Genomic DNA, 25,906 nt, shown 5'->3' on the forward strand with positions numbered 1-25,906 from the left:
AATACGCATGCCTACACCAGTTTCTTTGGCGTTTCAGTGTACGTCAAATACACGGACGGTTCCGAAAGCTCAAGTACGAGGGTTGAATGAAAAGTAATGCCTCCACCTTCGTTAAGTGGGTTTGGATGGGTATATTTTAATATATCAGACACATAAATAATCCTTAGAAAGTGATCTTTAATTACTAATATTCACCTTTCCACATAATCACCAGCCAATTGGATACATTTCTGCCGACGATGAACAAGTTTTCTGAAGCCGTCACGGAAGAAGTCGACACTCTGTTACCGCAACCACAGTCTCACAGTTCTTTCAGCGTCTTCAGTAGGAGCATAATGACGTCCCCGCAGACCGTCTTTCATTATCAGAAACAGATGGAAGTCAGACGGTGCTAAATCTGGACCGTATGGAGGATGCCGTACGGTGGTGAGATTCAGTCTCTGCTGTGGTGGTATGTGAAGTGTGTAGTTTGGCATTGTCATGCTGCTGGAAAACATTTCCCTTTTCCTTTCGGACCCTTGTTAGCCGTCGTTTCAGAGTTCTCAGCGTTGTGATGTAACGCTCTGAATTTATTGTTGTTCCACAAACAAGGAAATTAACGCGGATAACAACATCTGTGTACCAGAACACTGTGGCCATGATTTTTCCAGCTGAGGGCTACGTCTTGATTTGCTTTTTCTGGGGCGAGTCTTTGCGTCGATATCGCATAGACTAACGTTCCGTCTCCGGGTCGTAGTGGTGTACCCACGTTTCGTCTCCTGTCACAGCTGAATGGAGAAAGGCGTTATCTTCATTCTCGTAAAGCGAGAAGAGTTCCTGGCAAATTTCAAGTCTGTGGTTTCATTTCAGGAGACAGCATACGAGGTACACATCGTGCACAGATCTTCCGATAGCCAAGAAACGCAATAACGTGACCCACACGTTCTTGAGAAATGCCGATTGAGCTTGCAGTTTCTCTCTGAGTGATACGACGATCGTCCTGAATCAAACTGTCAACATTTTGCTTGTGAAACTTGGTGGTTGCTGTCACAGGACGTCCAACTCTTTGTTTGTCACGCAGGTCAGATGTTCCTGACTCAAAATCGTTAAACGACGAACAGTACTCACGTCAATACAATCACCATCAACTGCTTTCATTCTCTGATGAATCTCCTTTGGGGTGACACCTTCTGGTGCCAATAATTCAGTGACTGCACGTTGCTAAAATCGCATTGACCTACCGTCTGCGCGGGGTTCCGTACTTTACACTGTAACAACACAACCGTTCAATGCTAAGGCTTCCCGCCAACTGGAGCTGCAGAGAAGAGGCTACGGAACAAGCCAGTACTTGCAGCATACCAATGCTGCCAACTGTTGAAGGTGGAAGCATTACTTTTCAGTTAACCCTCGTACTTACTGCTCTGCTAGAGTTTAAATTCTTGCGTTTTCTTTGTCCTTCAGTAGCATCGTCTCGAATACCTAGAGACATACAGTATTTTATACGTACTCTTAGAGCATGTTGAAAAGTAACACCTCCGAATTTTTTATGTGAAAGAGCTTAAGGCTTTCTAAATAAAACAAAGGCCTTTAACATTCTACATCTTGATTCTTCGTGTATACATATTTGCAGCGGCCTGCCCCCAGAGAGCTCCACATTGTAACTTGTAACATGGCGATGTGTAATGCAACTATTTCGGTGTATGAGAAACAACATGCTGTAATCTATTTTCGAATGCGAAGAATTCGTATACACATGAAGCACACTCTCCTTCAGCATTACAAAGCCAGACCACACATAAGCGCTGCGGCATCTGCAACAATTCGACGCCTTGTGTTCGCTGTCGTCGGTCATGCTCCATACATTCCCGAATTGGCCGCATCCGATTTTCATTCGTCTTCAAAACTTAAAGATCACCTTGAAGGACTTGACTTTGATAGTGATGATGTGGTGCAAGCAGAGTTGAGGTTGTGGCTCCGTCAACAGAATCAAACATTCTACAGAGATGGTATCAAGAAACAGATATCTCGTTGCGAAATATGCGTTCATCGCCGATCTGATTATGTAGTGAATTAGATAAGTAGACTTGAAGAATAAACATGTAGAATGTTAATAACTTTTGTTTTGTTTAAAAAACAGTAAGTTTTTTTGCGTAAAAAGATCGGAAGCATACTTTTATCACGCGTTCGTACACAGGATAGGAGAGGTTACAGAGGTCACCGTTGGAATACAGCATTTACACAGAATTTGTACACTTAGCAGCATATTTACTTTACCTTATGCCGCGCTTCAGTCATAGACATCATCAAATTAAAATAAAACCTGTAGTATAGATATAATGTATTACGCCGACAACAGTATCGCGGAGCAAAGCACTTCTCAATGTACAGTACAGTACAGTACAGCGCAGTACAATACAATGTAATTGTGGGCGCACTAAATTGTATATATGTAGCACGTTTTATTTTAATCTTGCGATACCTATAGCCAAAACGCATCAATTGGAACAATAAACACATTGCAATGTGGACAAATTCTGTGTTTCAGCACTGTGTTCACTGAACAGCCAAAACATTATGACCACCCACCTAATAGGCAGCCGGCAGGTGTGGCCGAGCGGTTCTAGACGCTTCAGTCTGGAACCGCAAAACTGCTACGGTCGCAGGTTCGAACCCTGCCTCGGGCATGGATGTGTGTGATGTCCTTAGATTAGTTAGGTTTAAGTAGTTCGAAGTTCTAGGGGACTGATGACCTCAGATGTTAAGTCGCACAGTGCTCAGAGCCATTTGAACCATTTTTTGAACCTGATAGGCGGTGTTTCCACCTTTGGCACGGATAACGGTGACGGCGCGTCGTGGCATGTATGCAGTGAGTCTTTGGTAGGTCGCTAGAGGGATCTGGCATCACACCTGCACACACAAGTCACCTAATTCCCCCTAACAGCTCTGGCGCCACCTTCAATTGCGTCCCAGATGTCTTCAGTTGGGTTCAGATCTGGCGAGTTGGGAGACCAGAACATCAATTGGAAATCGCCATTGTGTTCCTCGAACAACACCATCACACTACTGGCCTTGAAATAGCGCATTTTCTTGTTGAAAAATACCACTGATGTCGGGAAACATGATCATCATGAGGGGGTTTACGTTGTCTGCAATCAGTGTACGCCACAGTTCGTCGTCTTTCCTGTTTTACCAGTCTGCCGAACCTACGACTTCCGACATCTGTAATGAAGGGTGGCCACACAACCATATGACGTCTGGACGTGGTTTCGGCGCTTGTTGAAGACACTCACTACACCGCTACACGAACACTCTACATGTCATTCTGTTTCCGAAATGCTCGTTCCGAATCTCCGGGCCATCATAATGCTCAAAGTCAGATAGATCGCACGCCTTCCCCTTTCTATATGGACAGCACGCACACTGATACTACATGTACCGTGTTTGTGTCTAACAGTCATTCCTCGCCAAGTAACGCTGCTATCGCCTCGACGGTTTTACATCGATAGTAGGTCGGTGCTCATCTACATCTACATTTATACTCCGCAAGCCACCCAACGGTGTGTGGCGGAGGGCACTTTACGTGCCACTGTCATTACCTCCCTTTCCTGTTCGAGTCGCATATGGTTCGCGGAAAGAACGACTGCCGGAAAGCCTCCGTGAGCGCTCGAATCTCTCTAATTATACATTCGTGATCTCCTCGGGAGGTATAAGTAGGGGAAAGCAATATATTCGATACCTCATCCAGAAACGCACCCTCTCGAAACCTGGACAGCAAGCTACACCGCATTGCAGAGCGCCTCTCTTGCAGAGTCTGCCGCTTGAGTTTGCTAAACATCTCCGTAACGCTATCACGCTTACCAAATAACCCTGTGACGAAACGCGCGGCTCTTCTTTGGATCTTCTATATCTCCTCTGTCAACCCGACCTGGTAAGGATCCCACACTGATGAGCAACACTCAAGTATAGGTCGCACGACTGTTTTGTAAGCCACCTCCTTTGTTGATGGACTACATTTTCCAAGGACTCCCCCAATGAATCTCAACCTGGCACCCGCCTTACCAACAATTAATTTTATATGATCATTCCACTTCAAATCGTTCCGCACGCATACTCCCAGATATTTTACAGAAGTAACTGCTACCAGTGTTTGTTCCGCTATCATATAATCATACAATAAAGGATCCTTTTTTCTATGTATTCGCAATACATTACATTTGTCTATGTTAAGGGTCAGTTGCCACTCCCTGCACCAAGTGCCTATCCGCTGCAGATCTTCCTGCATTTCGGTGCAATTTTCTAATACTGCAACTTCTCTGTATACTGCAGCATCATCCGCGAAAAGCCGCATGGAACTTCCGACACTATCTACTAGGTCATTTATATATATTGTGAAAAGCAATGGTCCCATAACACTCCCCTGTGGCACGCCACTGAGAAGAACATGCTGTATTCTGTTTGCTAAAATCTCTTCAATCCAGCCACACAGCTGGTCTTACTTTGTTTATCAGGTGGCAGTGCGGAACTGTATGGAACGCCTTCCGGAAGTCAAGGAAAATGGCATCTACCTGGGAGCCTGTATCTAATATTTTCTGGGTCTCATGAACAAATAAAGCGAGTTGGGTCTCACACGATCGCTGTTTCCGGAATCCATGTTGATTCCTACAGAGTAGATTCTGGGTTTCCAGAAATGACATGATACGCGAGCAAAAGACATGTTCTAAAATTCTACAACAGATCGATGTCAGAGGTGCAGGTCTATAGTTTTGCGCATCTGCTCGACGACCCTTCTTGAAAACTGGAACCACCTGTGCTCTTTTCCAAACATTTGGAACCTTCCTTTCCTCTAGAGACTTGCGGAACACGGCTGTTAGAAGGGGGGCAAGTTCTTCGCGTATTCTGTGTAGAATGGAATTGGTATCCCGTCAGGTCCAGTGGACTTTCCTCTGTTGAGTGATTTCAGTTGCTTTTCTATTCCTTGGACACTTATTTCGATGTCAGTCATTTTTTCGTTCATGCGAGGATTTAGAGAAGGAACTGCAGTGCGGTCTCCCTTGTAAAACGGCTTTGGAAAAAGTTGTTTAGTACTTCAGCTTTACGCGTGTCATCCTCTGGCTAATCACTGTATGACAAACAGGAGAGCAGAGCAGAATTTTACAGAAAAAACTGTATTCTTTCAACTCTACAGGAAAATGGCAGTTATTCGCAAGTAGTATTCGTTCATATTCCTTAACGATAATATTCGAAGAGATTATTCTTAGCTTCTCCGTAATCTTTATTCTCAGAAAAAAATATTCAGTTCTTGTCAAACACGACTATCATCATAAAGTATAAGACTTTTCATTGCCCTTTTATAGATAAACGGCGAAAATCTACGACATGGATATTTTCACCTAAGAAGCGGTTCCATATCCGAATGGCTGAAACGCTCTTGAAAAACTTCTACAGCTTACGAAGTTGACTTTGGGAAACGGTTCCACTGAAGCCCTAATTAAGTATTTAATACTACCGGGCAGAGATCGAAGTCCTGTTCGTGATTCGGGTTACATCCTTAAAGTTTGCATTGCAAATCGGAAGGCAGGCTCGCCGGCGTACGATGCCAGTAGACCTTCCAAAGACGATCCTCTTGGCGAGATGGGAAGAGGATTCGGAATTCAAATGCTCTGTTTTCTCTTGTTGATTAGAACAGACGTACGAAGAGAAACCTTGCAAAGCGTCATTAATGAAACGTTACCTAGTGTAACTACCAAACGAGGTTGCAGTGGTTTCTGATACTTTTGGCTAATCGTACCAATGCATAAGCGCACCTCGTTAGGGACAGAAAGAAGGCACTGGACTAACGCACTGCAGGTGGTTGACGTAAACAGTGGCGTGATCACATCTGACGTAAAAGCCTGTGTGAGGACGGTCAGTTCTAGCGAACCTAAGCGAGGAGGAGAGGCGGTGCAGTATCACTTATATTTGGAAGGTCGCTGGTTTAAATTCTTGTCCGTCCATTCAGATTTAATTTTTTCTCTTAGTTTCCCTAATTGGATTAATGCAAATGCCGAGATGGTTTCTCTGAAAAAGCCAAGTCTGCTTTCCTTCACCATGCCCCAAGCCGCGTCTGTGCTGCGTCCCTAATGACATAGCCGTCGACGGGACGTTTAACCTTACTCTTCCCTTCATTATTTCTCCTATAACCTCTTCCTGCTTGTAAGCGACGTTGCATAAAACGTTCTTTATACGAAACAGTATCGATGGCAATGAAGACACATTGACTTCACGGAACAATAAATCATGAAAAAATGACCAATAAGCTGGGGTACACGAAAACTTTATATTTTTGGAACGAAAGTGAATCTTAGAATCTCCACCTGTTAGCGCGGAAATACCCGCATCGTGAAGCATTAGTTGGAGGCGAATTTAACCTACCGAGTATACAGTGAAGCGCCAAAGAAACTGTTATAGGCATGCGTTTCCAAATACAGAGATATGTAAACAGGCAGAATACGGTGCTGCGGTGGGCAACTCCTATATAAGTCAAGTATCTGCGACAGTTGTTAGATCGGTTACTGCTGCTACAACGGCATCTTATCAAGACTTAAGTGTGCCTGAACGTGGTGTTATAGTTGTTTCACGAGCGATGGGACACAGCATCTCCGAGATAGCGATGAAGTGGAGATTTTCCCGTACGACCATTTGACAAGCGTAGCTTGAATATCAGGAATCAGATAAAACATCAAATCTCCGAAATCGCTGCGGTTGGAAAAGAATGCTGCAAGAACGGGAACCAACGGCGACTGAAGAGAAACGTTCAACGTGACAGAAGTGCAACCCTTCCGCAAATTGCTGCAGATTTCAATGCCGGGCTAACAACAAGTATCAGCGTGCCAACAATTAACGAAACATCGATATGGGCTTTCGGAACCGAAGGCCTACTGGTGTGCTCTTGATGACCTCTCGACACAAAGCTTTCCGCCTGGCCTGAGTTGTTATCGTTGAGTCACCGTAGGAGAATACAAGATGACTTAGAACAAATCTCTAATTGTTGTGACGAATGGCAGCTTGATGTAAATGTAGAAAAATGTAAGTTAACGCAGATCAGTAGTAAAAACAATATCTTAATGTTCGAATACAGCATTAGTTGTGTGCACCTTGCAAGAGTCACGTCGACTAAATATTTAGGCGTAACGTTGCAAAGCGATATGACATGGAACGACCATGTGAAGTTAGTGGTAAGGAAGGCGAATGGTCGACTTCGATTTATTGGGAGAATTTTAGGAAAGAGTGGTTCACCTGTAAAGAAGACCGTGTATATAATGCTAGGTCGAGACTTTCTTCAATACTGCCCGAGTGTTTGGGATCCATACCAGGTCAGATTGACGGAAGACATCAGAGCACTTCACAGGCCGGCTGCTAAATTTATTACAGTGATGCTTTGGGAACTCAAATGGGTATCCCTGGAGGGGAGGTGACGTTCTCTTTGAGGAACACTATTGAGAAAATTTAGAGAAACTGACTGCAGAACGATTCTACTAAGACCACCGTCTATTTTGCCTAAGTACCACGAAGATGAGAGCAATTATGGGTCGTACGGAGGCCTGTAGACAGTATCTTTTCCCTCTCTCTCTCTCTTTCCAAGTGGAACAGGAAAGGATATGACTAGCAGTGGTATGTCTGTAGATTCAGATGTAGATTTCGAAGGCCACGTGAGTTATGTGCGAGATTCAAGCAAAAAAACCTTCCGCTGAAAGTACTGGTTCGAATCTTTTTTGAGAGCTATGTAATGCTGTATTGAAGTACTACAACAAGTACAAAAACAGTGAGTAGCTATTACACGTATGTCATAACAGGTTTGGTAACAGCTAAAAACGTGAAGAACCGTTGTCTATGTTCGGGGCAAAATAAAAGTGCAGGTAATATTAGCAATGAGCTTAATACTCCAACGAGAAATACGTTCAGCTCTCAGTTTTCTTGAGTTGGAGCACAGAAACCCTTCGCATAAATGTGAACGATAAAGTGGCGTAAGCTGCTCAAGGCTACGCCGGGAATTGAAGATAGCAAGACGCCTAGCGTCCTTTCTGAGAATAGTGATCCCAACGAACGAGAACGACCAGTTTGGTAACTTAAAGTACTGCGTGTGGTTTGAAGGTAAGATTCGCGAGAAAGACATGTTTCTCAGAAAATGTTTTTGATCTGATAAAAGAAAATTCAAACTCAACAATATCGTAAACCGACACAGTTCTAAGTACAGTAATTCTCGATACGCTTCCCCTGCCACCCTGGAGCTCTTTGTAAGACAACCAGCAAAATGGTGTTCCACTCAGAGATGTCAGGCTGTACCACGACGACACTGTATCTGCCCAATGTGTAGGTCGTAAAAGTGATGGCGAATATCCAACATCATCTTCAGATCAAACACTTCACGACTTATTTCCAATGAGACATAATCAATAATCCTCACAGCCCCCATTATATAAAGAATGAAACTAACAATTATAAGACAGCCTCAATCGTCTGATTACTTTACAAATGAATTAGTGAGTTAAAAAGCAATAAGCTATTTTCCTTTTCTTTTTATTTTCATGGTGGGTCTACAAGCAAGGAAAAGTTGTTGTTGTTGTTGTTGTTGTCTTCAGTCCTGAGACTGGTTTGATGCAGCTCTCCATGCTGCCCTATGCTGTGCAAGCTTCATCATCTCCCAGTACCTACTGCAACCTACATCCTTCTGAATCTGCGTAGTGTATTCATCTCTTGGTCTCCCTCTACGATTTTTACAGTCCACGCTGCCCTCCAATACTAAACCGGTGATCCCTTGATGCCTCAGAACATGTCCTAACAACCGATCCCTTCTTCTAGTCAAGTTGTGCCACAAACTCCTCTGCTCCCCAATTCTGTTCAATACCTCCTCATTAGTTTTGTGATCTACCATCTAGTCTTTAGCATTCTTCTGTAGCATCACATTTCGAAAGCTTCCTTTCTCTTCTTGTCCAGACTACTTATCGTCCATGTTTCACTTCCATACATGGCTACACTCCATACATATACTTTCAGAAACGACTTCTTGACACTTAGCTCTAGACTCAATGTTAACAAATTTCTCTTCATCAGAAACGCTTTCCTTGCCATTGCCAGTCTACATTTTATATCCTCTCTACTTCGACCATCATCAGTTATTTTTCTCCGCAAATAGCAAAACTCGTTTACTACTTTAAGTGTCTCATTTCCTAATCTAATTCCCTCAGTATCACCCGATTTAATTCTACTACATTCCATTATCTTCGTTTTGCTTTTGTTGATGTTCATCTTATATCCTCCTTTCAGGACACTGTCCATTCCGTTCAACTGGTCTTCCAAGTCCTTTTCTGTCTCTAACAGAATTACAATGTCACCGGCGAACCTCAAAGTTTTTATTTCTTCTGCATGGATTTTAATACCTACTCCTACTTTTTCTTTTGTTTCCTTTATTGCTTGCTCAATATACAAATTGAATAACATCAGGGATAGGCTATAACCCTGACTCACTCCCTTCCCAACTACTGTTTCCCTTTCATGCCCCTCGACTCTTATATCTGCCATCTGGTTTCTGTACAAACTGTAAATAGCCTTTCGCTCCCTGTATTTTACCCCTGGGCACCTTCAGAATTTGAAAGAGAGTGTTCCAGTCAACATTGTCAAAAGCTTTCTCTAAGTCTACAAATGCTAGAAACGTAGGTTTGCCTTTCCTTAATCTATCTTCTAAGATAGGTCGTAGGGTTATTCTTGCCTCACGTGTTCCAATATTTCTACGGAATCCAGACTGATCTTCCCCGAGGTCGGCTTTTACCAGTTTTTTCATTCGTCTGTAACGAATTCGCATTATTATTTTGCAGCCGTGACTTATTAAACTGATAGTTTGGTAATTTTCACATCTGTCAACATCTCTTTTCTTTGGGATTGGAATTATTATATTCTTCTTGAAGTCTGAGGGTATTTCGCCTGTCTCTTACATTTTGCTCACCAGATGGTAGAGGTAAAGTATAGGAAATAGTTAAAAGGCTATTTAATGTTTGTTGGTAGTCGCTAAGTGATCTCGTTATCAAAACCTTTATGAGTATAGTCTGTGTGATTAACGTTCATATTTAAGAGAAAGCTCGCTTTTCACACATCTCAACTTTATGACGTCATAGCCCCTGCACTATGTGTTGTAGCTCGAGATAATTGTGCAGGAACATTCAGTGGTATGGGTGGATACTGCCCGCAAAACGTGTTGCGAGTAGAATTAGTAATAAAGAAGTGAAAAACACAGGTCTTTAATTTTCTAATTATTGGTGTGATATTGGGTTGGTACATAAGTTCGTAGCGTGTTTCCATAAGCTCAGTAAACACAACAGATACATGTAACACATACTTGGGTCATCAATAATATATTCTCCTTCATAATTCACAGCATTCTGCCTACGCTGGGTTAACTTTTCGATTCCACTACTGTAGAAATCATGTGGTTTCGTGGGCAAGAACTCGTCGAGCCATGTTCGGAGGGCATTTTCGTACAGAAAGGAAGTTTTTTGAATGTTGTTCGATAGAAAGCGGGAAAGTTGATAATCTGAGAGCACAAGATCAGGTGAGTAAGACGGGCGTGGAATGAGTTTCCAACTCAGCTCCTGTATAGTCTTTTTGTCTGTCTTTGTACTAGAATTTGCTGCTTTATTTGGGCTCAACCATTCATTTCTTTTCCTTACGTTAACTTAAAGACACCTTAATGTTCGAATACAGCATTAGTTGTGTGCACCTTGCAAGAGTCACGTCGACTAAATATTTAAGCGTAACGTTACAAAGCGATATGACATGGAACGACCATGTGAAGTTAGTGGTAAGGAAGGCGAATGGTCGACTTCGATTTATTGGGAGAATTTTAGGAAAGAGTGGTTCACCTGTAAAGAAGACCGTGTATATAATGCTAGGTCGAGACTTTCTTCAATACTGCCCGAGTGTTTGGGATCCATACCAGGTCAGATTGACGGAAGACATCAGAGCACTTCACAGGCCGGCTGCTAAATTTATTACAGTGATGCTTTGGGAGCTCAAATGGGTATCCCTGGAGGTGAGGTGACGTTCTCTTTGAGGAACACTATTGAGAAAATTTAGAGAAACTGACTGCAGAACGATTCTACTAAGACCACCGTCTATTTTGCCTAAGTACCACGAAGATGAGAGCAATTATGGGTCGTACGGAGGCCTGTAGACAGTATCTTTTCCCTCTCTCTCTCTCTTTCCAAGTGTAACAGGAAAGGATATGACTATCAGTGGTATGTCTGTAGATTCAGACGAAGATTTCGAAGGCCACATGACTTATGTGCGAGATTCAAGAAAAAAAACCTTCCGCTGAAAGTACTCGTTCGAATCTTTTTTGAGAGCTATGTAATGCTGTATTGAAGTACTACAACAAGTACAAAAACAGTGAGTAGCTATTACACATATGTCATAGGAATGGTCGGTGTTGTTCATGAGCCAGACTACGAGTAAAGAAAGATGCACATACGATCACCCTCTGATTTTCGTGATTTTGGCTTAGAGCATGCGGTACCCATCAACACGATTTTTGAACCTTCGCCATTGCATGCAAATGTCGTACTATGGTGGAATGATCACAGTTCATCACACTGACGTGGATCATTGTGAATTACTGTGTTTAAACGATCTGTCTCGAAATCTGACAGAAAACCCAAAGAGATTCTGGTCACGTATAAAGAACACCAGAGGCAAGACGCAATCAATACCTTCACTGCGCGATAACAACGGTGAAGTCACTGATGACAGTGCCACTAAAGCAGAGTTATTAAGCACGGTTTTCCGAAACTCCTTCACCAAAGAAGACGAAGCAAATATTCCTAAATTCCAATCAAGAACAACTGCCAAGATGAGAAACATAGAAGTAGATATCCTCGGAGTATCAAAGCAGCTTAAATCACTTAATAAAGGCAAAGCCTCCGGTCCAGATGTATACCAGTCAGGTTCCTCTCAGAGTATGCTGATAAATTAGCTCCATATTTAGCAATTATATACAACCACTCGCTCACAGAAAGATCCATACCTAAACATTGGAAAATTGCTCAAGTGACACCAATACCCAAAAAGGGAAGTGGAGTACTTCGTTGAATTAGAGGCCTATATCACTAGCCTCGATTTGCAGTAGGGTTTGAGAACATATACTGTATTCGAAGATAATGAAGTACCTCGAAGAAAAAGATTTATTGACACATAGTCAGCACGGATTCAGAAAATATCGTTCTTGTGAAACACAACTAGCTCTTTATACTCATGAAGTAATAAGTGCTATCGACAGGGCATGTCAAATTGATTCCATATTTTTATATTTCCAGAAGGCTTTCGACACCGATCCTCACAAGCGTCTTCTAACCAAACTGCGTGCCTACAGAGTATCGCCTCAGTTGTACGACTGGATTAGTGATTTCCTGTCATAAAGGTCACAGTTCGCAGTAACAGACGATAAGTCATCGAGTAAAATAGAAGTAATATCCGGCGTTCCTTAAAGGAAGCGTTATAGGCCCTCTGTTGTTCCTGATCTATATTAACGACATAGGAGAATATCTGAGTAGCAGTCTTAGATTGTTTGCAGATAATGCTGTTATTTACCGTCTTGTAAAGTCATCAGATGATCGAAATGACTTGCAAAATAATTTAGATAAGATATCTGTATGGTGCGAAAAGTGGCAATTGACCCTGAACAAAGAAAAGTGTGAAGTTATTCACATGAGTACTAAAAGAAATCAGCTAAATTTCGATTACGCGATGAGTCACATAAATCTGAAGGCTGTAAATTCAGCTAAATTCTTAGGGATTACAATTACAAATAACCTAAATTGGAACGATCACATAGATAATATTGTGGGTAGAGCAAACCAAAGACTGCGATTCATTGGCAGAACATTTAGAAGGTGCAACAGGTCTACTGTAGATACTGCTTACACTACGCTTGTCTGCCCTATTCTGGAGTACTGCTGTGCGGTTTGGGATCCGCATCAGGTGGGACTGACGGATGACATCGAAAAAGTACAAAGAAGGGCAGCTCGTTTTGTATTATCGCGAAATAGGGGAGATAGTTTCACAGACCTGTTACGTGAATTGGAGTGGCAATCATTAAAACAAAGGCGTTTTTCGTTGCGACGGTATCTTCTCATGAAATTTCAATCACCAGTTTTCTCCTCCGATTGAGAAAACGCTCTTTTGGCACCCATCTACATAGGGAGAAATGAGAGAAATCAGGGCTTGCACAGAAAAATTTAAGTGCTCGTTTTTCCCGCGTGCTGTTCGAGAGTGGAACGGTAGAGAGACAGCTTTGAGGTGATTCATTGAACCCCCTTCCAGGCACTTTATTGTGAATAGCAGAGTAATCACGTAGATGTGGATCTTCGTCAAATCTCGAAGGTCTTCCTGAAACTGGAGAGTCACTAACGTCAAAGCGAGAAAATCATGTCGAAACGACCCTCCTTAAAATAGAGAACCATTTTCTTGCCATGCCTTATCCAACGGCATTATTCCCATACATGGCAAAAATGTTTCTGGCTGCCTTAGCTGCTGTCACCCATCCTCAGAACTTAACCAGAAGAATACGTCAGAAATGTCATAATTTCTCTTCTTGGCACTTCATTTTGTACCGCCCACAGCTCCGCTTATTATCTCCAAACGAAAAAATATAAACTCAGATAGCACCAGCAAACTACAAATAAAAAGTGACAATCGGCAAATAAACCCACCGCAGTCGGAATACCAACATGCAAAACAAAAACGCTAAAAAATTATGCACCAACCTTACATAAGGCACACGATTTCAATAGCACTGACAAACTGCCTGTTGGCTTCTGTCTCGAGTACTTCGGCGTTAGTTTGTTCGATGATTTTTCTGACCTTTCGCCAGCACGAGTGGCTGGTAGAATCAAACCTCCACCCTCAATTACTGGTGGTGGCCTGCAGTCGAGCTCACCGCTCCAGATTATATGCAACTGACGCGCCAACGTCCAAGGGCTTTTCCGTGGTCATTTCCGGTGCGGTCCTCCTCTTACTACCTGCAAGGTTCGTTTGCTGTTCACCTTGAGACTTTCTTCTTCCTTGCTAAAGCCATTCTCATGTGTATTTCTAAAGCTACTCTGAACCAGCGGATGTGATAGCCCTTCTCTACTGCCAGAACTTCGCGTGCTCTGCCAATGCCGATTTCTCCACTTGCCACCGTTATTCTGTCCACCACAGCATTTTAGTAAGTAATATTCACAGTTGTCTTCATAATAATTCATAGATGTCTTCAACCCGTACCAGTGCAGTAACGATAAAAAAAAACAGACACACAATCGTAGGACTAGTTCTTTTATTTTCACATGTATAATCACCTCACGAATTATGTGACACTCCTCCTGAATTTCCCTGTTTAAGGTCCGACGAGAAAGCCTCACAATATCATATACAGTCATCACGCAGCTCGTACTGATAGCAGTCGACTTCTATTAGTTCGTAGCTATCAACGTTTTCTTAGCAACCGAAGACGTTTACTTCGAGCATCTACTATGGCACAGGGGACATAACAACATATCGTTTTGTTCCAAATACGAACTATCAATTAGTGGTAAATTGTTCAGTGGGCGTAATCCAGTTTTGCGCTTCAATATGTCGTGTGGTGTGTCACAAAATGAACTGAGTATCATAGTGACAAAAATGCAGGACTCGAAGAAATTTTCATCATTATCATCAGTGTCACAGTCATCATTATCATCGTAGTCATCATTATCATCATCTGACATGCACTGCTCGTTAAAGGCCTTCTCCAGACACCGTCAGTACTGTCTTCAGCTGTACAAACTCATGTTTGAACCTGCACATTTTCTAACGTCATCAGCCCACTTTCCGCTAGGACGTTTGTTTTCTTTATCTTATCTTTTGAAATACAGCAAAAAGCTCCTTTAATGTATTCTGCATCTGTTTAGCCTGGCTACTTGCCCTAACCATCACCGTGTCATTCTCATTACAGATGAAATCACGTGTTCCACTCCATCTTACCCCTTACTCATTTGCTGTTCTTCTCCTCTGTTTCCCCTCGTAACCTACAACTTGTCTCTCTGCATTACTCCAATGACCAACCCACAGTTTTACAGGATCCTTGCATTAGAAGTCCATACAAACTGCCATACGTCAGAACTCACTATACATGCTAACCGTAACCATTATTTTCAGACGCACAGGAAACTTGGTTTTCAAAATTTTGTTTACCTCAGCAAAAGAAGTTCAGGCCATTAATATTCTTTCTGTTTATTTCTTTAACTGTCCATTCAGTCACTGACTTAACCGGCCTGTCAGACAGCGGTGTACTGCAGCTGATTACAAAACAAATTTCATATTCGTTTGCCAGAACAAAAGTAATTAAGAGAAAAAGACCACGCATCTCTTTTCTGACGTTCAATTTTGCTCTCTTTGAAATATATTTTTGTAATTATGCATCTGTCACAAGTGCCAGATTGATCTGCATTTATATCTGAGTATCCAATTACAGTATTTTAACTTCTGTTATTCAAGACATCAGTGCCGATGTTTGGGATTTTTAGACTTCAATTGCAACCCCACTCCAGAAGCCACTGATCGTGATGCGCTTTTCTATAAGGTGACATTACCGCAAACCCCACTTCGTTATGAAAATACTGATACGGATACATTAATTTCTACAGAGAAAGTAGACGAAAGTCATTGTCATTCATAACTCTACAAAGTGAAAGGAGAAACAAATAATTTTGAAACAGGAATTTAGGTGAGTAACCTTTCAATCGCAGTTTTCCATCCTATGCTGAAAATGAGATTTTCCGTTAATCATTTAAATAGTTAACTGGCATGATATAACATTGTACACAACTATTTTCATTTGCCACAATTTAAGGAAAAACAACCTTCCTTATGCTTTATAACGTCTCATCATCTTTTTCCTTTCCAATGCAATACGGAAATAATGTGGTGTGACTTGATAATACCGTCTTCTGTTGTACAAAAGCATGGATATATTATTCTATGTAATTGCTTTATGTTAAATAAAATCAAAGCCAAGTCGGAGAACGCAGTAATTTCGACACTAGCTTTAAAAAAACATTTTTTTATAAAATAACATATTTAAAAAATTTGTACAAAACTAGAACACATTTGGTTTAGGTTCTTTATGTAAATGTAATAGTAACAGGCATGAATCTACAACTTTATTTTATCGAAGATTACATCGGTATCTAAGGGTACAATTACACTGTATATGCCATAATTAAAATACAGAATACATCTGATTTATTTTCACACAACAAATGGACAGAGTTTGCACTTACTGTAGTATCCTGTGTGATTTTACTATCGAAAATGAAACATGTTTTACCAAGATTTTTTATTACAACATGTCAACTGATGTCTAGCTGATTTAAGTACAAATCATATATCGATTTGGAAGGAGAACCATCATAATTTCCATCATGTACACACATTAAATTCATAATCTATGACGAATACTATTAATCAAAGTCTATATGGTGCGCTTATGTCATTATGAAAGTAATCTAACGTTCAGACACATCTGAGTCATCTACCAATGTCTAGATGAAATCTAGTAGAAAAATTGTTTTAAACCGGTCACACAGTTAAAACCAAATGCATTTGGTTTAGGCTATCTACATATACATAATATAGAATAGTATGTAGCTGAACCCATTGTGGCGTCCCAGTCATATATAAATACTCCCTCCTTTTATACAAATGAATGACGGCATCAAGTACACGTAAAATAAAAAATACTTAATTTTCTGAAAATTTATCTTCTCTCAAAGACAGCAACATATCAACCTCGTTGTTAGTATCTGTTATAAAAACAAAGATGCTACTGAAACCATTATAAATACAATGGGCCTATGTTAAAAATGGTGTCCTGTGATGAAGCCTCGTAGACGATTAGGTCTCAGTCTGATTTGCGTGTGTAGACTTGAAAGTCCATTCAAAGTATAAAAATATATTGTTACATTACGACTACGTCATTTAAAGACCCTCTTTTATTTTAGATAAAAAAGAAAGATAAATTTCATTCGGTGCTAGTGAGATCATTAAATACAGAAGCTTTTCATTTGGTTCACAATTATTTCAAAAATCATTTTGTGTGTAGTTACAATTTACATATTACATCCTTTAGAACCAACGATCATTTACTTTTCTCTAAGTTCAATAAGAGTTCTGAGTGCAGTTATTTTGAAAGGAAACTTCTATTCTTTTCATGGTCAGTACCAAACAAATTGTTTCAAAACTGGTTCAAATGTCTCTGAGCACTATGGGACTTAACTTCTGAGGTCATCAGTCCCCTAGAACTTACAACTACTTAAACCTAACTAACCTAAGGACATCACACACATCCATGCCCGAGGCAGGATTCGAACCGACGACCGTAGCTGTCGCGCGGTTCCAGACTGTAGCACCTAGAACCGCTCGGACACTCCGGCCGGCCAAATTGTTTCTGAGTTAACTGCGTACCACGTTATTTTGGCAGTTTTTAAATAAATGAAACTGAATGATATTATCATTATTATTATTATTATTATTATTATTATTGACTTTCACGAAATACATAATTTTGTCCCAGTTTTCTTACATGATTACCACCGAAGACACGGTTCAAGTAAATAGTCTTACATAACATTTAATGTTCTTGATTGTCAGGTTCAGAACATAAAGTCAATTTCTCGTAATCACAGGCGGTAACGTTAAACTATTACTATCCAAGAATAGCTTCGAAATAAAAGTGTCCTCTGTTCTATGTCACGAGAGAGTTAACGAAATTAAATATAACTTCTTTTTGTCACAGTCAAAGGGAAGAAATTACACTTTCTACAGTGCCTTATGTAATATCAGTATCAAGCAAAAGGATGATATACAGGGTGTTACAAAAAGGTAAGGCCAAACTTTCAGGAAACATTCCTCACACACAAAGAAAGAAAATATCTTATGTGGACATGTGTCCAGAAACGCTTACTTTCCATGTTAGAGCTCATTTTATTACTTCTCTTCAAATCACATTAATCATGGAATGGAAACACACAGCAACAGAACGTACCAGCGTGACTTCAAACACTTTGTTGCGCTGATGCAGCCCTGGAAAATGGCGCATTGTATCACAGCCGTTCACAATACGAGCACGAAGAGTCTCTACATTTGGTACCGGGGTTGCGTAGACAAGAGCTTTCAAATGCCCCCATAAGTGATAGTCAAGAGGGTTGAGGTCAGGAGAGCGTGGAGGCCATGGAATTGGTCCGCCTCTACCAATCCAGCGGTCACCGAATCTGTTGTTGAGAAGCGTACGAACACTTCGTCTGAAATGTGCAGGAGCTCCATCGTGCATCAACCACATATTGTGTCGTACTTGTAAAGGCACATGTTCTAGCAGCACAGGTAGAGTATCCCGCATGAAATCATGATAACGTGCTCCAGTGAGCGTAGGTGGAAGAACATGGGGCCCAAACAACACATCACCAACAATGCCTGCCCAAACGTTCACAGAAAATCTATGTTGATGACGTGACTGCACAATTGCGTGAGGATTCTCGTCAGTCCACACATGTTGATTGTGAAAATTTACAATTTGATCACGTTGGAATGAAGCCTCATCCGTAAAGAGAACATTTGCACTGAAATGAGGATTGACACATTGTTGGATGAACCATTCGCAGAAGTGTACCCGTGGAGGCCAATCAGCTGCTGACAGTGCCTGCACACGCTGTACATGGTACGGAAACAACTGGTTTCCCGTAGCACTCTCCATACAGTGACGTGGTCAACGTTACCTTGTACAGCAGCAACTCCTCTGACGCTGACATTAGGGTTATCGTCAACTGCACGAAGAATTGCCTCGTCCATTGCAGGTGTCCTCGTCGTTCTAGGTCTTCCCGAGTCGCGGGTCATAGGCTGGAATGTTCTGTGCTCCCTAAGACGCCGATCAATTGCTTCGAACGTCTTCCTGTCGGGACACCTTCGTTCTGGAAATCTGTCTCGATACAAACGTACCGAGCCATGGCTATTGCCCCGTGCTAATCCATACATCAAATGGGCATCTGCCAACTCCGCATTTGTGTACATTGCACTGACTGCAAAACCACGTTCGTGATGAACACTGACCTGTTGATGCTACGTACTGATGTGCTTGATGCTAGTACTGTAGAGCAATGAGTCGCATGCCAACACAAGCACCGAAGTCAACATTGCCTTCCTTCAATTGGGCCAACTGACGGTGAATGGAGGAAGTATAGTACATACTGACGAAACTAAAATGAGCTATAACATGGAAATTAAGCGTTTCCGGACATATGTCCACGTAACATCTTTTCTTTATTTGTGTGTGAGGAATGTTTCCTGAAAGTTTGGCCGTACCGTTTTGTAACACCCTGTATTAATACACCTGATGTCTGGATGATTACTGTTTCGAATGCCAACGGTTTTCCTACACCATATTAGACACGATTTTAGTGTTTCCATACTTTCTTCGCCCACTGTACGTCTTTCGAGCAGCCGAAGTAGGCTCCATTACATCGCGACGGTTGCCCTCTGCTCGCAGGCGGGTCTGCACGGGCTGACGGGGCACATCGAGTTCACGGAGGGGAAGCGCAGCAACTTCAAGCTGGACCTGCTGAAGCTGAAGCGCGAGCAGCTGCGCTCCGTCGGCTTCTGGAGCCCCGCAGGCGGCGTCAACATCACCGACCCCAGCGCCTTCTACGAGACCAGCGTCAACAACATCACCCTCGTCGTCATGACCAGGGAGGTAAGCGCTCCGTCCGCTTCTTGCCACCTGCGTGACTGCATAAGGTACAGCTACTCGGGGAGAAAGATTCATAACGAGCTTGTTTACTTCGGTAGGCAAACATTTCGTGGCTGGTAGAGATAAATTACGAGGGTCACTCCAAAAGAAATGCACACTATTTTTTTAATCCATCTTTTATTCTACATGTTTGAAAGTTTTACAGTGTGTAGATACATCCTTTAGGAACAATATTTTCATTTCTCCACATAATTTCCATCTCTCTCAACTGCCTTACGTCATCTTGGAACCAACGCCTGTATACCCGCACGGTAAAATTCTGAACCAACCTGTTGGAGCCACTGTTTGGCAGAGTGCACAAGGGAGTCATCATCTTCAAACTTTGCTCCACGAAGAGAGTCTTTCAGTTTCCCGAAGAGATGATAGTCACATGAGCCGGGTCAGGACTGTAAGGCGGGTGTTTCAGTGTTGTCCGTCCGAGTTTTGTGATCGCTTCCATGGTTTTTTAACTGATACTTGGCCGTGCATTGTCGTGCAACAGCAAAACATCATGCTTTTGCCGATGTAGTCGAACACGACTCAGTCGAGCTTGAAGTTTCTTCAGTGTCGTCACATATGCATCAGAATTTATGGTGGTTCCACTTGGCATGATGTCCACAAGCAAGAATTAAAATACCGTAGCCATAACTTTTCCAGCAGAAGGTGTGGTTCTGAATTTTTTTCTTCTGTTAATTCGCTTGATGCCACTCCATTGATTGCCTCTTTGTCTCTGGTGAAAAATGATGGAGCCATGTTTCATAGCAATTCTTCCAAGAAATTCATCTCCACCATTCTCGTACTGTTCCAAAAGTTCGCTGCATACAGATTTTCTTGTTTCATTGTGAGCCACTGTCAACATCCTGGGAACCCACCTGGCACAAACCTTTTTTTAACGCCAACACTTTCAGTATTCTGCAAACACTTCCTTCCTCTATCCCAACGTAGAGTGACAATTCGTTCACTGTGATGCGTCTGTCAGCAGTCACCAATTCGTTAACTCTCTGCACATTGCCTGGAGTATGTGCAGTACGAGGCCTGCCGCTGCAAGAACAATCATCAATACTGCCGTGCCCGCTTTCATCACGTAACCTGCTTGCCCACCGACTAACTGTACTGCGACAGACAACAGCATCTCCATACACCTTTTTCAACCTCTTGCGGATGTTTCCCACTGCCTCGTTTTCACAGCACAGGAATTCTATGATAGCACTTTGCTTCTGACGAACCTCAAGTGTAACAGCCATCTTGAAGACATGCTGTGACGGCGCCACTCACGGGAACAGGTTGAACTAATGCGGGAAGGATGTATCTACACACTGTAAAACTTTCACAGATACACAATGAAAACTGTATTTTTACAAAAAAAGTGTGCATTTCTTTTGGAGTGACCCCCGTATTAACAGCAATAGCAGTGAACAGCGGGACAGAATTGACGGATACACACAAGACACATGAAATTAAGACGTGTGAAGCTTTTTATGTAGAACAGAAAGAGTATCCGTCAATGAAAAATAGAAGAAAAACAGCGCAAAATGGGTGCGAACCGAAACAGTTGATCAGCAGAATCAGCAAATACTTTGGACACACCTCACTTTGCGAACAGTTCTCAGGACGGATAGAATGCGATGAACAACGCAATATTACAAACAATACAACCTACGGCGCTGCACACTCTGATTTTCACAGTAGCAATATCAAAGTGAAGAGATTAAACATTATTGAATGCGTGCGCGCAAGCGTGTGTGTGTTTTGGGGGGGGGGGGGGGGGGGGGGAACCCTCATGCACACAAATAAGGAAATTCAGTATTACACCAGGAGTGTGTTATAAGGCCGTTTCTGTTTACAAGAAACACGGTGAACAATAATAACCCCGATGATAAGATAAGAGCATGATAGCGGACGCCGAATAGACCAAATTTTTCCAGAGAACAAGAAGTCGGAGATGAGGGGCTGTGGCCATAGTAAGACAAACAATCAGTAATGAAGTTATGGAAGTTAGCCCGCTAGCCGAACGTGTTTGGATATGTCTGCGGTGTGATTTTGTCCGGCTAAGCTGCTGCTGTGAATGGTAAATAATTGCTCCTATCGTCACTGTATCAAATTTATTTACCAAGACGTTCTAATCGTGACTGTATTTCAACTGGTGTATCTCAATTTTATTTTCCACAGCTTTTGATTAATCAGTTATAATTTTTCAAAACTTTAAATACTGCATCAGTCTACATGATATCGGATTATTTAAAAAATTTGTTCTTAGACTGTTCTTTGTTTTCTTCTATCGTATTCAGATATTTCATAATAAATTACAGTTTCTTCAATTTTTAGTTTTAGTAATTTTATTAGAAAAGCACGCCTGGTACACGGAGATGCCTTGCTCTTTATTGACTGCAGTAGCCAGGCACAGCTAAGGCTCTGGAGTGCAAAATGTTTGGCAAACTGGATATATTTTATACCTTAGACTCAAAACATCTTGCGTGAATAGCTTGTAGACAACAAAAACATATTGCTTCCATCTCTACATATAACACTGAGGTTCATGATGCAGATTTAAGTGTTTTCTTGCAAGGGTGAAGCCAGTTTTAAATACATTTCTTTGAAATTTCACTCCATCAGTTGAGAGAAACTGAAGCCTTGATTATCGTTGGTCCTCAAATTCACAAATTTATGAAGGATTATGAATTCGAGAATACAGTGAATGCGCTGCCTTCAAGTCTGTTACTGAAAACTTTATACGGAGTGAAAAAATACCCAGAATACAACAGCAGTCTCAAAACATTTATGGAAAATTTCAAGAAGCTAGGTAATGAAAATGTCGTGTGACTAGGTCCTCCCATCGGGTAGACCTTTCGCCACTTCGGCGACTTGCGCGTCGAAAGAAGTTAGGTGATAGCATGAGTATAGAAGTCTGCTTTTTACACTCAAATACAGACTATTCCCCAGAAATTCTGGGACATTATAGAGAAGAGCAAAAAGGATTTTAAGAACATGGGGAAGAGGTACCAAGAACCATGGAATGAGAGTACGATACGTATGGCATATCTGGCCAGCTTCCCCTTCCAGCGAGTTCGGCCGCCCTATGCAAGTCTTTCCAGGTGAGGCTAGTTAGGTGAATTACGCGTCGCTGATGGTGGAACGATGATCGAGAGACACAAACACACACAGCCAGTCCCGAGCAGGAAAAATCTTCGAGCAGACCGGAAATCGAACCCGTGACCCAACGATTGAAAGTCGGCAACACTGCCCATAAGAGCACGATCATTGTTGGATGTTCAGGAGGAACAACTACGATGAAGATTATGCCAGTATATAAAAGAAATAGAAAGACGAATATTAACTCTAACAGCGTACTCTTAACGCTGCTAACAAGGGTACTTCATCAACTTACCTCATATTTTAAGGAGAAAAAGCACACATACACGATATTAATCACAGAAATCGATCCCGTTCGAAAATTGGGGACGTGCGTCTGACAGCACACAGTTATGACGGTAGTGGTTGTTTGTCACTCTGGCCCACTGCAGCAGCTTAATGCTTGAGAACGAAGTGCTGTAGAATGGAATGTGTGAGTGAAAGGTTTACGAAAAACTGTTTTAACACTGGTAACACGTTTTGTTCATTGCGTCAAAGTGCGCGGTATCTAACCTGTAGCTGATGCCAGAGACCCATTTTTTTCTGAAAAATTTGATTTTCAGAGCCACAAATGCTGTGTGAATAAATGAATGAGTGTGTCATTAAAGAAGTAGCGTAGCGCTATTCAGTTTTTAACATCACTGTTGTGCGGTATTTTGTTTGGGCTTTAAAGCTGGCGTTGTTAAAGTGAAGTACATTTGCTGGAGATGAGCTATTCTTCAACATGATTGGCATGATTAAATCGTAAATGAAAATTCATTAACTTCATTTCATAATAATTCTTAATTTGCTCAAGTTCATTCACTTTGATTTTGAGGTGTACATATAGCTGCAGAATATGAATACGAGAATACTGTTAATACAATATTGAACATGTCAGTATTCATTTTTCGCGTAGAATTACGTGTTCTCGAACAATATTCCAGAACACCTATGACATCCCGCCGATAGGATGAATCAGTTTGCCGCTACTCTGTATTCTAATCCGCGTTGAGGCATTACACGGCTGCAGTAGGGCCTATCGAGTACTTTATAAGACAAGAAGACAAACAACCGATGTGTGCGAAAGTTTAAACACTGTACTTTCACTTCAGAACTGCGCACTATCAGAATTATGCCCAAAATTTTCGATTCGTGGGTCTTGTTAGTGATGTTTCCTAGTAAGAAAACTGTTGATAGTGGTTTTACCAATAGCTCAAAAAATTTAAGAATAATTATAAAAATATTAACATTGTTTCAAAGTTTATATTTTTTCTTTGTAACATTAACTGAATTTTCCATAGATGATTAGTATAACATGATAATAATAATAAAAAGGGAAAACACATCCTAATGTTCTGTAAAACTATATTTATTTGGTCATGAACCGTCTTTCGGCTGTTCAGCACATTTTCATGTGATAACTGAATGTCGCAAACAGTGATAAACATGAAGAGCGACTTTGTACGAATAATATGTAAGTCGCACTTCATGTTTACCTGTGTTTCCCGCAATAGTACGATCAAGCCAACCTTTTCGCACTTTCGATATCAAATTGGTAAGCTACATAATTAAATGGATCAATTAAACTACCGCCCTTAACTCATTGTTACGCTAATTGATTTATGACCCCCTGGGGATAAGCCATCCTTCTGCAAAACCCCCAAACCCTCTCCCTCGTCCACCCACACCACTCTGGGATAAGCTGACACGTATCTTGTCACCACGCCCCAATCCAGATCTCAGCCACTTTTTCCCCTCCTGGGAAAGGCCCCCAGCCTTCCCATCACCTCCCCCACTTCTGGACATTGTGGGAAAAAGATTCAATCTGTACCAAACTGCTGGAGTGAAGGAATCTCACAACACAAAATTCAAATCAATGGCAATTGATATAATGTTATTCAACTCAATTTGCATATTACTAATTTAATCAGTTTATGGGAGACAGGGCCCCTCCCCATCCCTACCCCATTTTCCCCTCCTATCTCAAACTTGGAAACTGGTGGGAGAAAGACTCATTCTGGGCTCAGCTGCTGAACTGGGAGATCTCATGATACGAAATACGTAATAAATTCGACCAATATATTACTTGTTTAAACTGTAATTAAAATGATTAATTAAATTGGTGGGAAATGCTGGGCTGTGGTTCTTTTTATTTGGGTGGGAAAAATAACCCACGTTTATGACGTCACAACTGCGATAGCAAAAACGAATGAAATGGTCCATTTGCACTACACTACCAAATTAATTGTTTAACAATTTACAGGAAACAAGACAGGGAAAATATCCATAAGATGTAAGTCAAACAGATTGCTTAATGAACTCACAACCACTCAATGATGATTCTTCTTTATAATGAAACATACATTGAATGTTTGTACAAACACGTTGTGCAAATCAAGTAATTAAATTTCAACAACAAATAGATCAAATCGCTAGATATATCCAAGGTTTTTTATGTACCAATGTTTGAGAGCAGAAGCGCCCGCCTGCACCACAACATCTGACGAAAAAAAAAACACACTCGCAAACGCGAAGCGCGCCAACTACCAACCACAGGAGTGCTGAGAGCTGCATCCACACTAGCTAGGAGAAGGCTAGAGACTGCACCTGCATGGACCACACCGTCAGTTCTAAGCTGGTATAGGCATGCGTATTCATATACAGAGATATGTAAACAGGCAGAACACGGCGCTGCGGCCGGCAACGCCTATATAAGACAACAAGAGTCTGGCGCAGTTGTTAGATCGGTTACCGCTGTTACAATGGCACGTTAGCAACATTTAAGTGAGTCTGAACACGGTGTTACAGTCGGCGCACGAGCGATAGGACACATAATCTCAGACGTAGCGATGAAGTGGGGATTTTCCTGTACCACCAATCCATGAGTGTACCATGAATATCAGGAATACGGTAAATCGTCAAATCTCCGACATCGCTGCGGCCGGTAAAAGATCCTGCAAGAATGGGACCAACGACGACTGCAGCAAATCGTTC

The 25,906-nt window shown here is 41.7% G+C and overlaps 1 protein-coding gene across 1 annotated transcript in view; it reads left to right on the plus strand.

The window, feature by feature from the left end:
• Positions 1 to 25,906, plus strand: part of LOC124597840 (glutamate receptor ionotropic, kainate 2) — a 1,390,744-nt gene that overhangs the window by 1,117,606 nt on the left and 247,232 nt on the right. The window contains exon 8 of the mRNA XM_047135964.1: positions 19,562 to 19,765. Coding sequence (XP_046991920.1) covers positions 19,562 to 19,765 — 204 coding nt within the window. The remainder of the gene's footprint in view (positions 1 to 19,561; positions 19,766 to 25,906) is intronic.

This window comes from Schistocerca americana, chromosome 1 (genome assembly GCF_021461395.2).
Source record: "Schistocerca americana isolate TAMUIC-IGC-003095 chromosome 1, iqSchAmer2.1, whole genome shotgun sequence".
In the NCBI taxonomy this organism is placed as follows: domain Eukaryota; kingdom Metazoa; phylum Arthropoda; class Insecta; order Orthoptera; family Acrididae; genus Schistocerca; species Schistocerca americana.